The sequence below is a fragment of the Plecotus auritus genome (genome assembly GCF_963455305.1).
Source record: "Plecotus auritus genome assembly, chromosome: 14".
Lineage (NCBI taxonomy): Eukaryota > Metazoa > Chordata > Mammalia > Chiroptera > Vespertilionidae > Plecotus > Plecotus auritus.
The window spans coordinates 13,590,075-13,604,992 of NC_137780.1; the positions used below are offsets into that span (position 1 = coordinate 13,590,075).

General features: G+C 40.9%; 1 protein-coding gene across 9 annotated transcripts in view; it reads right to left on the reverse strand.

Annotated features, from left to right (window-relative positions):
* Nucleotides 1-14,918, reverse strand: part of AKT3 (AKT serine/threonine kinase 3) — a 230,038-nt gene that overhangs the window by 47,390 nt on the left and 167,730 nt on the right. For all 9 annotated transcript variants that reach the window (XM_080651009.1, XM_080651010.1, XM_080651011.1 and 6 more), the window contains one exon: nucleotides 3,569-3,691. In XM_080651009.1, the coding sequence (XP_080507135.1) occupies nucleotides 3,569-3,691 (123 nt within the window). The remainder of the gene's footprint in view (nucleotides 1-3,568; nucleotides 3,692-14,918) is intronic.

Sequence of the window (14,918 nt, forward strand, 5' to 3'; positions counted from 1 at the left end):
GCGGAAATGACTGGCTGGAGGTGGAAATGACTGGCTGGAGGTGGAAGTGACTGGCCGGAGGCTCCTCTAACCACCTGGGTTGAGGGGGCCTTGGCTGGGGCACACCTGTAACCCACGCGTGGCATGCAGGTTGGCAAGCTCTGCTCTAACACATGCCAAGGTAGCTATCAGAAGGTTTAAATGTTTTTAAACTTTTAAATATAGTATCCTAATATATGTGACTATGTCTTTTAGGTATTGTATTTAAACGGCGGATTGTGATTAAACAAAGGAATGAAAACAGCAGTTCCTAAGGGCTCTGAGGACGGTCAAACAACATAAGCAAACAGTTCCTTCCCTCGCGCTTACACTCACTTCAGCACCATTTCACCAAACTCAGTCCCGAGACTGCCCAGGCCAGCGGTGGGCAAACTTTCTGACTCGAGGGCCACAATGGGTTCTTAAACTGGACCGGAGGGCCGGAACAAAAGCATGGATGGAGTGTTTGTGTGAACTAATATAAATTCAAAGTAAAGGAGCGGAGGGGAGAGCAAGAGAACCCTCCGCTCTTTCGGCTCCGCGGGCCGGATAGAACAGCCGAACGGGCCGGATCCGGCCCGCGGGCCGTAGTTTGCCCACGGCTGGCCCAGGCCCAAGGACGTAGTGAGCACTCCCCCTCTGCACACTGCAGACCAGGCTCATGGGTATCAACGTGCCAAACGGCACCCACGCTGACCTGCAGGAACGTGCTGGCCCTGGAATTAGAGGGCTGAAACCCGGATGAAAAACACTTCTTCACTCCGCCTTCCCAGGCTACAGAAGGATTCAGCGCAGACCCCACCTGGGCTGCTAAGCTATTTAAGAATTTGCTACAAATTAGGAACACAGCCCAACAGTAAAATTTAGTTTTTGAGATGGGAGAGGTTCCGAATAGCCCTGGTGTAAATTTTCTATAAAAAGGGGATCCGGAGGGCCTGTCTGGTAGCAGTGGAGTTGGGCGCTGTGTCTTGGGACTCGGTGTGTGAATGTGAAGCAAGCAGGCTGTTTTTGCTTGGGCTGGGAGTTTATTTGGGATGAACGTCAGGGAACTGATGGGGTTTGGGAGGGCGGTGGCAAGAGATTCTCTGAAACCACCCTCTGTGCCATCACTGAGTCCTAGAAATTATCTAAATGTATGTGAATGAACACAAGGGCATTCGAAAGAAGATGACAGAGGCAAGTCTGAGACAGATCAAAGTGCATCCCTAAATCAGTTTTTGGTGATGTTGTTTTTTTAAATACATCTGGTATAAACATTTAAAACATTTATTCTCTTATCTTTGGCAACTGTATTCGAATTTTAGGTTTACAAAGATCTCCCAGAGTTCTCAGTGCATTCCCCCATCTAGATTTCTTCTCAACTCCAGGATGATGTAATGAAAAGAACGTGAGACCGGAGCGAGGATTCATGGGCTCCAATAATCTTGACAATGTCACCATCTCATCCATTACTGTAAGTCACTTACTGGGCTTCTAGTCAGTGACCTCCCTGTAAACCAGGGATCAGCTCTAAACTTCTATGATACCAACTCAAGGATCTCTCTCTAATCTGCACAGCTCTTGCCATATGAATACAGGTAACATTTGCATAGACTTTAACGTTTAGCTGTCTGCACTGTATGTATTCTTCCTAGTGTACATTTATATGGTTTCTGCCCCACATTTTGTACGTTTACTTAGACTTTTAAGTGAGGTAAGGCTATATTTGAAAAAATGAACTTAACAGAGATCACTTAATTGTCTAGTAAAGTGAGTGGTCTAGGCATATGGTAAGTGCATGACTCATATTCATATATACATAGGTTCTTTAATGTTGCAACTTAACATAATAAATGTTTAACATAATTTAACATAATAAATTTAGTCTTTCCATCATCAGAAAGGATGGGACAATGAATGTCATATTAATGAATGTCATATTAATGAATGTCAATACACCACTATGTTCATGGTAATAGGGTTGATGGGTAAGATAGTTACTGGCAAATATTGACCAAGACCATCTCAATGATACCATGCTTTAATCAATGCTGGCATTCCTTTCTTTGTTTCTTTAGGCTAAGAATTCTACCTTCCAGCTTTAAACGTTTTGGATATGTTACCAACTACTTCAAAATTATTATTTCCTTAAATCTAGGAAGTCCCCGCCTTCTTCCTACAAACAGAATTCATAAAATACAAAGTGGGAGTGGGGGGAGGTGATCCAGGCAGAAAAGAGCTAACTATTTCTAAGTAAATTTGGAAATGCCATCTAACATACATTGCAAGCTTTGTTATGCTATATAACCCATTTCTTTTTTTTTTTTAAATTCCAGACACTTAAACATTACAGTATTAATGGGCCATGGGGACATCAGATACAGGGGCGCTGAATTCTGTCACATTCCTGGTCATAAGAAGTGTCAGGATAAATATAGTTACACCGTTGATCTGTGTTATCTCTGGTCCCCTGCGGCACGTAGTCGGTCATCCCTGACCTGGGTGTTTCACAATCACATAGTTCATCTCTCCTCAGTACAGTACCTTATACTTTGATAAATTATAATTTATCAACATACACATTATATTTCATTGACATCGCATAAAATAAGTCTTCACGAGGTGGTTATTCCTTAGGGCCACTCATAACATAAAGACACAGGATAGGAACACTTTGAAATCACCTAGACAACTGCTTAAACAATTAGATTCTCAAGGATCATAGGTTTTTAACAAAGGGTGGGATGGGGATGAGGCGGGTAATTGTGGTTTCTTCTTTATGTCGCAATATGGAGATACAAACCATTTCATAAAAGACACCTGTAACCTCCTAAATAAACTAGTACTTAATAAATAAAGCAATTCTGTATCAAATTTTCACGGGTCAGGAGTACTGTATATGACTTACTTATTGAGAAAGTAAGATTGTCACATTTAGAATCTGTTCAGAATATGTCATGGAACAAACTTCCTTGACAGGGCCCCTCTGATCCCAAACAGTGTCACGAGAATCACTGCCACCTCAGGGAGCTACTCCAGGGCTCAGGACCCGGGCCCGTGGGTGACATCAGCCTCCTGCCTGTTTGGGTGGACAGTTTCACTGGAACCCGGGCAGGCTCACTCCTCTGTGTGCTGTCTGGACTGCAGGGGCCGCAAAGCCTAACATCTTTTCTATCCGACCGTGTGGCTCAGTGGTTGAGCGTCGACCTATGAACCAGGAGGTCACAGCTGGATTCCCGGTCAGGGCCCATGCCCGGCTTGCGGGCTCGATCCCCATGTGAGGTGTGCAGGAGGCAGCCGATCCACGATTCTCTCTCATCGTTGATGTTTCTCTCCCTCTCCCTTCCTCTCTGAAAGCAATAAAAATATTTTTAAAAATCCTGGGCGTAAGGAATGACATACATGGCGGTGAGTGCAATCTCCTCTCAGGTGCAGTAACGCATCCTTAAACAGAGTGCTTTGGCCTGACTCAATCTGCTTTCCTCCGAGCGGGGTGACTCGGTAATTGCTTTGTTTGTCCCTCCAGTCTCTACAAAAACAAACGGGGATGGTTTTCACTGTGTGTTTTTACCTTGAGATCCCGGTACACAATCTTCCCCGAGTGCAGGTAGTCCAGGGCCGACACGATCTCCGCGCCGTAGAAGCGCGTGCGGTCCTCGGAGAACACCCGCTCTCTCGACAAATGGAAAAACAGCTGCAGGGTAAACAGCAGGGACAGGATTGTAATAATTACTGATTTAGTGGGGAAATTAACACAAACATAAAACACCTCTCCTCGCCATATTGTGATGATAGATGGTGTACTCTCCGCGGACACGCAGCCTCCTAGCCAGCAGCTGGCTCCGCTCCCCCAGGTTTCCGGGGGAGCCCGCGGGCTGTTAACCAGCGTTTTAATCAGTACACCCATCTTGCGGAAGGCATTCTGCGTGCTCCCCATTTAACCTTCCGTTACCGGAGGAAGAAGGATGTGCCATGGATCGCGTGTGCCCCTCGCTCTACGGCCGCCTCCCTCTTTCCAGGACCAGGCGCTGAGACATTAGGAAACTAAATGCACACGAGCAGCGATGCAGTCGCTCTACTTAATGGTCCGGTTTACATCTGATTTCAGAGGAAGGGCTGCTGATTTGCTGGAGCTGATTTGTGAGGGCTTGTTCTGTTCTACGACTGCTGATTCAGCACGCTGCCTCTAGAAAGGTCCCCAGTTTGCATCCGTGTTTTCTATGGTGAGAAGCGGTAAGGCGTTATGTTTTCACTTTAGTGATGTCCAAAGCGGTCTGAGAAGCTCCCATTAGCCACCACCCCGCCCCCGCCTCGCCCCCTGGAATTCTCAATGCCTATTCTTTCTATTTTCAAAATGAGCCACAGCACCAATCTCTTCTCAAACACATAAACAAGAACCCCAGCCATTCCTCCGCTAATCACCACTCGGCAGCCGACAAGTATTTGTTGGGTGCCCTCTGCGGCCAAGCACCCAGCCCCCCATTCAGTCAGCTCTCTGTAAGCTGCCTCTCCATCTCCCAGCTGGACCATGAAGAGAAGGAGCAGGCTTCCGGCAGACGGACCCCTGTTGGACTGTCTCACTGGACCAAGAAAGCCCACGGACAGGAGAGCTTGCTGAAGTGCCGAGCACACTGCCAGGTGCCATGGCAGATGCTCCGCACACGTCTGTGATGAGAGAAGTGAGCCCAGTCAAGGTGCTCCTGACGGCGAGATCAGAGATCGGCGGTACCTTCCCATGGACGAGTGACTCCCAGCACTCCCACAAATCTCCAACAGGCACAGTTAACTACGTTTGTGCCTCGCACACCAACCATAACTCCGTGACACACACGAGGTGCCCTAAGGTCCCGTCCTCCCTTCCCCACCTCCACCTCCACTGAGGAGTCTGCCATTGTATTGACATAAGCTTTGTGCCTAGCCCACTGTCACAATAAGGAAGACAGGTAATACCATGTACCTGCTGCCAAAAATGACTAGCCCAACACTAGTTAAAGCAAAGTAAACTAGTAGGCCAATCGTCTCTAAGCTTAAACGCTCTATCATATTGCCCTATTTTATCAACTCCAAGATGACTGGGACTCTATCATTATTTTATGTTTACACCAAGCAAGAAAAAAAAAAGTCAACAAAAAGGCAAATAAAATCTATGACACACCATCAAATATAAAAGGCATTCTCAATGCAGAAATGTTAACTGTGTCAGACCAAGAATCCAATACACTATGCCAAAAATCAAACTAGTGTGTACAATTCCTCAGGGATGTTTTTAAAAATACATTTACTTTATATAAGCGCATATATATATATATATATATATATATATAACATATATTATGTATTATAATATGTAATGCATATAAACAGGCATATATACACAATGCATTACCATTCAAACAAGGACAGCGAGTAGAAAGAAGCATGGAACATCAGTAAAACCATTCTGAATAATTTCTGGGTCAAAATAATTTCTGCCATGCTTTATACAAAATATCACTAACTCTGATGAATGAACCTATGCCCTCTATGTAGATTTGTAGATTTATGGTAGTGTTCTAATGGAATGAAAATAGTGGTTAAATTTATAAATTTTCTTAAAATAACGTCAAACCTACTACCCACTCATCTACGGTACAAAACTTATGGATGCTCCCTACATCAATATAATGCATGCAGGACTCTAGATCTTTATTTAGACCACACATGTCTTCGATTTGTCTCCCAGCCAATTTCCATAAAAATAGATGCTAAAATTTTTACTTAAGGAGAATTCTATTTATTTCTCAATCTGCTGTCCTCTGAGTCTGCCCTTGCTACTTTATGGGACTTGTTCTTGTTAAGATAACCAAGAACCTCTTAATTGCCAAATCGATCTCTTACAGCCCGGACTCCTCCTTCCTGTCCTGGAGCTTAGACATCACCATTGTCCTCTCCCGAAGCATGTTCTTGGCTTTGGTCAGACAACTCTCTCCGGACTTTCTACCTAACTCGCTGCACATTTCTTGGCTTTGAGCCAAGTTTCCAATTAATTATTTTAAAGTCCCTGTGTTGGCACGGGGAAGAGAAGAGAGAACACACTTAATGACAGAGACAATCCCTGACCTCAAGACATTCAACTCAAAGGAGGAGACACATGCCGAGATAAAGTCCAAGAGAGCTGTGATACGTTTTCTACTTCTGATATTAAAAAGTGATTTGGAGGCAAAGAATGATTAATCTTCATTGAGATGCCCCGAGGAGACTTCCCAAATAAGGATGGAACTTTTCGCAAATGGAGAATATAAGGGAAGCCTATCAAAGATTGCTATTCAAGTTGTATCCATCTTTGTATTTCTAACACAGCCTAGTACAGTACCTGCACATAGTAGTTAACTAATCAATGCTTGATAAAGAATTAATTCTAAAAATAAAAATAAAACAATGGCAAGAAAACACACACAAGGAACACAGCCAGCTGAAGAATAACCCACATTCCAGGCAATGACAGGACTTAAGGAAAAAAGGATGAGGCCACATCTTTTAGGACCTTGACTGCCAGGATATAGGGGTTGAGATTTATTCTGAGATAAGAAGCATCAAAGAATTTGGGGTTAAAACAATTAGCATAATTAAACAAGAACTCTGGCAGCAACTGGAGCATCAATTAACCAGATCCGAGACCACAGTCAGGTAAACACTGCGTAAAGTGCAACAGGAACATCACCGAGCACCTGTTAGCGGAACTGCTGTGAAAAGCTGCCACAATGAGAGAACGTGGTGGCAATCCGCAAGGACATAGCGATTTGGTTAGAACAGCTGGTGATATAAGCAATTCTGCTAACAGTACGGTAGTTATAAAATAGAGAGCGCACTGAAATTAGTGAATGAGCATGTTAGACAATATCTGACAATATCAGAAGGTACACACGAGCTGAATGACAGCTGAGGGACCTCAGCCACAGCAGCTCCAGAGTCAAAATTCCAGAGGGAACTTGCTTGCACCATTGGGGTCAAGGGAGAGAGTAACAATGTTGGGGTTTCCTTGGATGACTGAGTGGATGTTACAGCCAGCAGTGTTGAGGAAAATGGGGACAGAGGAGCAATGGATCTTGTTTGACCTGTTAACATATAAATATGCATTTTGATACCACAGCTTTGAAAGTGGGCCCAAGGGTATAGAGGTAAACATGGGAGTCATTTATAGAAAGATATTGTTACAACCAAGGCAGCACAGGATAGCCCAGGAATTCAGTAGAAAGTGAACACAGAATAAGCTCAGAATCTTAGGAACCACCACACATGAGGACAGGAGAAGGGAGCAGGACGCTGAGGCAGAGTCCTAGCAGTATCCTATCTAATAAAAGAGTAATATGCAAATTAACCATCACTCCATTACACCCACAAGCCACACCCACCAGCCAATCAGGAGCGAGTATGCAAATTAACCCAACCAAGATGGCTGCGGCCATGGAGAGAGCAGGAGGGAGGCTTGGGTTTCCCCAGCGATGGAGGAAGCCAAGCTTTCCGCACACCCTGGCCGGCCCAGGCCTGCACTCCAGGCTACAAAGTTTCAATTATAGAAGATAAATAAATCCCAACAGAAATGGCTGCTACGACAGAGCGAGCAGAAGGCTTGGCTCCACTCAGGGCTACAAAGTTTCAACTGTAGAAGATAAATAAATCCCAGGTACCAGGGCCTCCACTTGGGTCGCCGGGGGGTGTGGCTGGCCTGCAAACCACCACAGGCCCCTGCCCAGGCCGCCCCACGCCCCAAGGGAACCCCCACCCTGATCCGGGACACCCTTCAGGGCAAACCAGCTGGCCCCCACCCATGCACCAGGCCTCTATCCTATCTAATAAAAGAGTAATATGCAGATTGACCCTCACTCCAACACACAAGATGGCTGCCCCCATGTGGTCAAAGATGACTGCCCCTATGTGGACACAAGATGGCCGCCACAAGATGGCCAGCAGGGGAGGGCAGTTGGGAGGGACCAGGCCTTCAAGGGAGGGCAGTTGTGGGTGATCAGCCAGCAGGGGAGGGCAGTTGGGAGGGACCAGGCCTGCAAGGGAGGGCAGTTGGGAGCGATCAAGCCTGCAGGGGAGGGCAGTTAGGGGTGACCAGGCCGGCAGAGGAGGGAAGTTGGGGGTGACTGGGCCTACAGGGAAGGGCAGTTGGGGGGACCCAGGCCTGCGGGGGAGAGCAGTTGTGGGCACCAGGCCTGCAGGGGAGGGCAGTTAGGGGCAATTGGGCCAGCAGGGGAGGGCAGTTAGGGGCAAACAGGCTGGCAGGGGAGCAGTTAGGCATCAATCAGGCTGGCAGGGGAGTGGTTAGGGGGTGTGATCAGGCTGGCAGGCAGAAGCAGTTAGGGGCAATCAGGAAGGCAGGCAGGTGAGCAGTTGGGAGCCAGCAGTCCTGGATTGTGAGAGGGATATCCGACTGTCCCTTTAGGCCCAATCCCACCAGGATCGGGCCTAAACGGGCAGTTGGACATCTCTCAAGGGGTCCCAGATTGGAGAGGGTGCAGGCTGGGCTGAGGGACACTCTCCCCCGCCCCCCGTGCATGAATTTCATGCACCGGGCCTCTAGTGAGGAAAGAACAATGTACCTGAAGAACAAAGGAAAAGTAAGTTTCCAGAAGGAATTCACGTTTACCAGGCACAGGAATGAGGTCATTTGTTACCTTCCCGGGAAGAGATGTCATACTTACATGAGCTCAGAAGAGGATGTAAAGGTAAAAATGGTATGTGACGCCTTCAGAAAAAAGTGGATGAGATGAGCCAACATATTACTGAAATGGATGATTTTTGCTACAACATATTAAGTAATGCTTTCAGGGAAACTTCTGCTTAAAGAAATGGAGTGATACTATACCGTGAAGCTACAATTCATATGGAAGAGGCACACCAATGAAAAGATCAATAAAATCAGACAGCCAGAATCTGGTTATTTTATAAAAATTTGGTATCTGATAACATTGATGATGATGATGTGTGCCAAAGTATGAGAAAAAAATGACTAATAAGTGGTGATAAAATAGTTGGTCAAATTTGGAGAAAAGTAAAATTGAATTTTCATCTCACATCATAACAACATACATTTCAGATAGTTAAATATAAAATATGACGCTACTTTTTAAAAAAAGTTGAAAATATGAATCAGTTTTCAGATCTCAGGGTGAGAGATTTTCCAAGCAGAAAAGAAATGAAACAAAATTAAAAGGAAACCCTGGTAGACTTAACTGCATGGAATAGCAGCAATATAAATGAAATTGAATATTTATAGGAAATATGACAACCCAAATGTCCACCACCAGCGGACAGATGAGCAAATGTTGGTGGAGCCAAGCCATACATATGGATGGTGACTCAGCAACAAAGGCGAACTACTGAGAAATGCAACAAAATGCATCAGCTCCAAACATAAGGCCGAGGCAGGGAGCAGACACAACAGCGTGTGTGCTGTCTGACTGCGTCGCTGGGAAATGTTAGAGACGGTGAATCAAGTCTTCAGTGTCAGAGAGCGGATCATTGGCCGCCTCGAGCCTCCTGTGGATGCCGACGGGGAGAGGGGATGGGGCAGGAAGGCTGACGGCAGAGGTGCCCCAGAACTTTCTGAGGCAACAAGAATATTCTGTACTCCATGTACATATATTTGTCAAAAGTCACATAAAGTGAGTCCATCTTACTGTATGTCAATTATACATACCTAAGTAATGGGAACAATCTAAATGGTCAAAAATTTGGCAGGAATTTAATAAATTATAGTACGTCTACATAATTAATGAGTAGATGATGAGTATGTATTTTATGATATTAAATAAAATGAGAATATATATAAGTATAAAAACAGGAAAATGTATTAACATGGTAATGGCAGTTATTGCTAGATGGTGAGATTTAGAGTAGTTTTTATCTTGTTTTATAACTTGGAAATTACTTGTACTTGCTTAATAGCTGCTCCCAGCACACTGCGTTTTCCTTCTATGTGGAGACCATCCGTCTTGTTCACATCATACAGTAAGTACTGAGCACACAGCACAGTAACTGGCTGTACTAAGCAACCAATAAATATTTTTTAATTGAACTGAAATAACTATTTGGCTTTTTGATATTCTCTGCAGTGAATATGCATCGTTGTCACTTTCACAATAAAGATTACACAACGGTTTCTAATAAATGCATTGTGTATCCTAGTACTCATTTAGGCTCACGACAAATTCAATACCCTATTTGTTTACTTATTTACTTATTTATTTTTGTATGGCAGAGGCACAGGGAAGAGGAAAAGCTATACAAGCACTCCGTGGCTCTGCTTCCTCAGCACCACACCCACAGGCGGCACACATTACGTGCTTAATAAATACGTATTGCAAAGAGAAAAATTAAACCCAAGCTACTTCCCAGAGAATTATTCATAAGGTTTTGAAGGTTCAGTTTTTTATTAGAAACTTCAAGAAATCAAAAACAGTAACTGAATAACTTTGTTTTTATTTAAAAATAATAAGCTACTTGCTGCTCAAGCAAGGAGCATTGTCTTTAGAAATTTAAGTTCCTTTAAGCAAGGACTACATTTTTTTTTTTATGTTGAGCTTAGCCATGCTGTAGAAATACAGTAATGTAAATAGATTATTTTAACCTATTAATATACAAGTCTATATTTCATCACAAACCCAAGAATGCTTATTTTGATAATAAGTTGCTATGTTTTGAAAAAAAAAATAGTTATATTCTTAATGCAACAAATTTCCCCCAAAAGAAAGATGTGGACTTGAAAAATGACCTGGGAATGATCACTGCAGTCTTAGATTTTAAACTCAATTATTTTATTTTTCTTGAAAATATTGCCTATGCAGTTATTCCTTTGGAAAAGATTGGTAGCTAGAGAATAGCAAACTAAGCTCAATACAAGTCTCACTAATTTCAATCATTGCATTCATGATCATAATATAAACTGAAATTGGAACCCGAGTATCCTAAAGACAACTAATTAATTAAGCAATGAGAAACGGCAGTCTGTGAAATAAAGCTGCTTAACACAGCCCTGGGGTTTACAAAAAGACCCAAGATGAAAAGAATGGCTCTCGCTCACTCACAGGGAAGCTAATCAGCAATATTGTCTTCGTCTGCTCTGACTGCAATAACAGAACACCACACACTTGAGTGGCTTATAAACAAAAGAAATGTATTTCTCACAGTCCTGGAGGCTGGGAAGTCTAAGATCAAGGCACCAGCAGATTCACTGTCAGGTGAGAACCTGCTTCTGGGTTCATGGCTGGCTGTCTTTGCAGAGCCCTCAGGTGACAGACGGACAGGAGAGTGAACTGAGTTCTCTCTGATAAGGGCACTAATCCCATTCATGAGGGCCCCACCCTCATGACCTAATCACCTCCCAAAGGCCCATTCCAAGTGGTATCACATTGGGGATTAGGTTTTAATATGAGTTTTTGGGGAAAAACAAATATTCAGTCTCTAGCAAATACTATTGGCCTACACAATTGGAATAATATTAGTTACAGTATAAAATAAACATTTAAATAAATACTGTTATAAGATCAAACAAACATATTCTTACATTTAGCAGGTAATTCATATTAAATCATCTTCCTGATAATGTCTGTTCTTTTTGAAAGCTGAGCTCAGTTTCCATGCATTTCACACAGAAAAATTAATGCAAAGTAATGTAAATTTACACTTAGTTTTTGAAGTTTCAGGAAGAGCAGTGATATAGACATGAGATACAAATGCCGTATTTTAATGACAGTTCAATATAAAATTTCTTAAAATACTATTTAAATGGTACAGGGCAACTGAACCCTAAAATACTTGTTCAGTAGTAACTGTGTTAGCTATATATTACCAGCTAAGTACCTTTCCCTCTACTTCTTGCCCTGTTCCTATAAGTCTGAAAATGTACAAGCAATTCTAGATCACCAACGAGACCCCTGATATCTGAAAAAGTAGCTGTAAAGGGAAATTATTAAAGAGAAAAGTTAAGAAAAGTTTCTGGGATTAAAAGTCACCAAATGAAAATATTTAATAATGTGATAAGTATAAAAAGTAGTTCTTATTTTAAAAATAATTTTAATTCCAAATCTACTTCTATAATTAATTTCTAGTAAAATATTTTATTAAAATTATATTAACAAGATTAAAGTAGAGATTGCTCAGTTCTACCACTTCAAATATTAATAGATTCTTCATTTATAGAATAAAATATACTTTTAAAAGAACAAAAATTATTAAGGTAATTTAAAATATTTAAATATATTAGTATATATATGAAATATCTGGGATATTTGTGAAACATTTAATATCAATACAATAAAAATAATAAACATTACTTTTGAGCATTAAGAGTGTTACATAAAAGCTGTGTAATGCTATCTCCATATTACAGGTGATATGTAAATATAAGTTATTACTATTACTATAGGCACTATTTTTGAGAGCTTCTACTTAACTGATACTGTGCTAAGTTACATGCATTATATCATTTAATCCTTAAAACAACCTTATAAAATAGGCACAATTATTATGTCCATCATACAGATGAAGAAACTAAGGCTTAGAGACGTTATGAAACTTGTCATCACATAACTATTAAATGGTAGAGTTGAGATTCAAACTTAGGTCATCTGTCTCTAAAGCGTATCACCTATTATTCTAAGTACAGTTTCTATTAATTTGAGACAACAAATGTGTAAATTATTCCATTGACAAGAAATTTCATTTAAAGCCTTCTTTATAATTGCATGGAATGAACCACATAGGAGAAAGACTGTTGTATAAGTCCAGCTGCCTTCTCAGGGTCTAGAACTGGACAGGAATTCCACGAATCGTTGTTAAATGCTACCATTATCAAAACGAGACACAGCATCAGAGCTAACCCAAAAGTGAATCTGAAATGAAAACCAGCAAGAACAGTCAACACAGGAGAAGGCAGCAAGAGATTCCCAAAAAAGGAACGAAGAACAGCTGGGAGAAATCAAAGAACAGCGACGTGTATCCCAAACGATTTCCACGGTCACACTGAACACTCCAAACTTAAAAGGTAGAAACTGTAAGATAGGATTTAAGTATGAATCAGAAGTATGAACTAACTATAGGTGCCTTATAAGAAAATGAAAGGAAAAATAGGTAAATCCACAATTTGGGTTGGAGATTTCAACAGCACTCTCTCAATATTTTTTTTAAATGGAGACGTAAAATTAATAAGGGAATGGAACAATTGAACAACGTTTTATTATCAAATGACTTGACCACCATTCATAGGTCACCCCACCCAACACACCAGAATACATGTCCTTTCTAACAACACACAGCACATGCACCAGACAGAACACATTCTGGACCAAAAACCACATCCCATAAATTTAAAAGGATAGCAACCATACAATATATTCTCTGAATACAATTAAACTACAGGTTAAACAGATATATGGAAACCCTCAAGTATTTGGAAATGAAACAATACACCTTTAAATAGTCTATTAGTCGAAAACATGAAAAGAGAAATTAGTCAACTTGGGAAAAGAATGACAGATAAAACATATAAAATAACATGTAAAACATATAACATTAAAAATATGCTACAAATATTTACATATATATAAATATAACATAAAAATTGGCGCCTATAGAAATGCTTATAACATTAAATACTTACAAAAAATAACAGGTTTAAATAAATGCTTTAAGTTTCCACATTAAGAAAGAGAAAAAGAAGGCAAAACAAATCAAACCCAAAGTAACCAGAAAAAAGGAAATAATAAAGAGCAAGAAAAATCAATGAAATTGACAACCCAAAATTGATAGAAGAAAAATAAATGAAATCTAAAGCTAAAAAATATCAATAAAAATTACTATCTTTTAGGAAGACTTATTGGAAATAAAAAAAGAGAAGACACAAAATACCAAGTTAAGGATAAAAGACAGAAGTCAGCTACTGATCCTACCTAGACACACTAAGGCAATAATAAGTGAATATTATTAATAATCTAGGTAATACATTTTAAAATTTTGATGAAATCGGCAAATTCCTGGAAACACACCAGCTACTAAAGCATCAGACCTCAATGTAAGTGATAAAACTATTAACACTTCTAGAAGAAAACAGAAAATGCTAACAAATTTGGGTTAGCTAAAGATGCTTTAAATCAAACACAAAATTCATAAACCACAAAGGAAAAACACCGATAGACTGCATTTCGCCTAATTTGTAAGTTGTGTCCTTCAAAAGACACTTTAAGAAAACCCATCGGTGGTTTCCAAGACAGCGGGAACGGTGGGAGTGACGTCAAAGGGGCATGGAAGGTGAGTTAGGACGACACAAATGTTCTGTATTATTACTGTGATGATGGAAACTACTTTACACATTTGTCAAAACTCACTAAATGGCAGACTTAAAAGTGATGAAGTTTACTGAATGTAAATTATGTATTCTGGTGTGTTGCAAAAAAATAAAATGTGTATATATATACCAAAAGACTTGCATGCATGCAGATAAGCATAAGCAATGGACACAGACACCAGGGGGGTGAGGGCATGAGCGGGGGTGGGGGGGGTGGGGGACAAGAGGGGGATAAGGACACATATGTAATTCCTTAATCAATAAAGAAAACTAAAAAAATAAAATGTATATTTCAATAAAAATATTTATTTTTTAATTTAGCCAAAAATAGACGCTGGAATAAAGTTCCGCATTAAAAAATGAAAAGGCAATCCATAGATTGTGAGAAAATATTTGTAAGACATATGTAAAAGAAAGCATGTGTGTCTAGAATATACTAGAGTAAGTCTGACTATTCAATATTAAAAAGACAAACAGCCCAATTAAAAAATGAACACATATTTTAACAGATACTTCAATAAAGAAGATATGCAAATGGAAATTAGCACAAAAATGATGTTAATATCATTAGTTGTTCAGGAAATTCAAAATG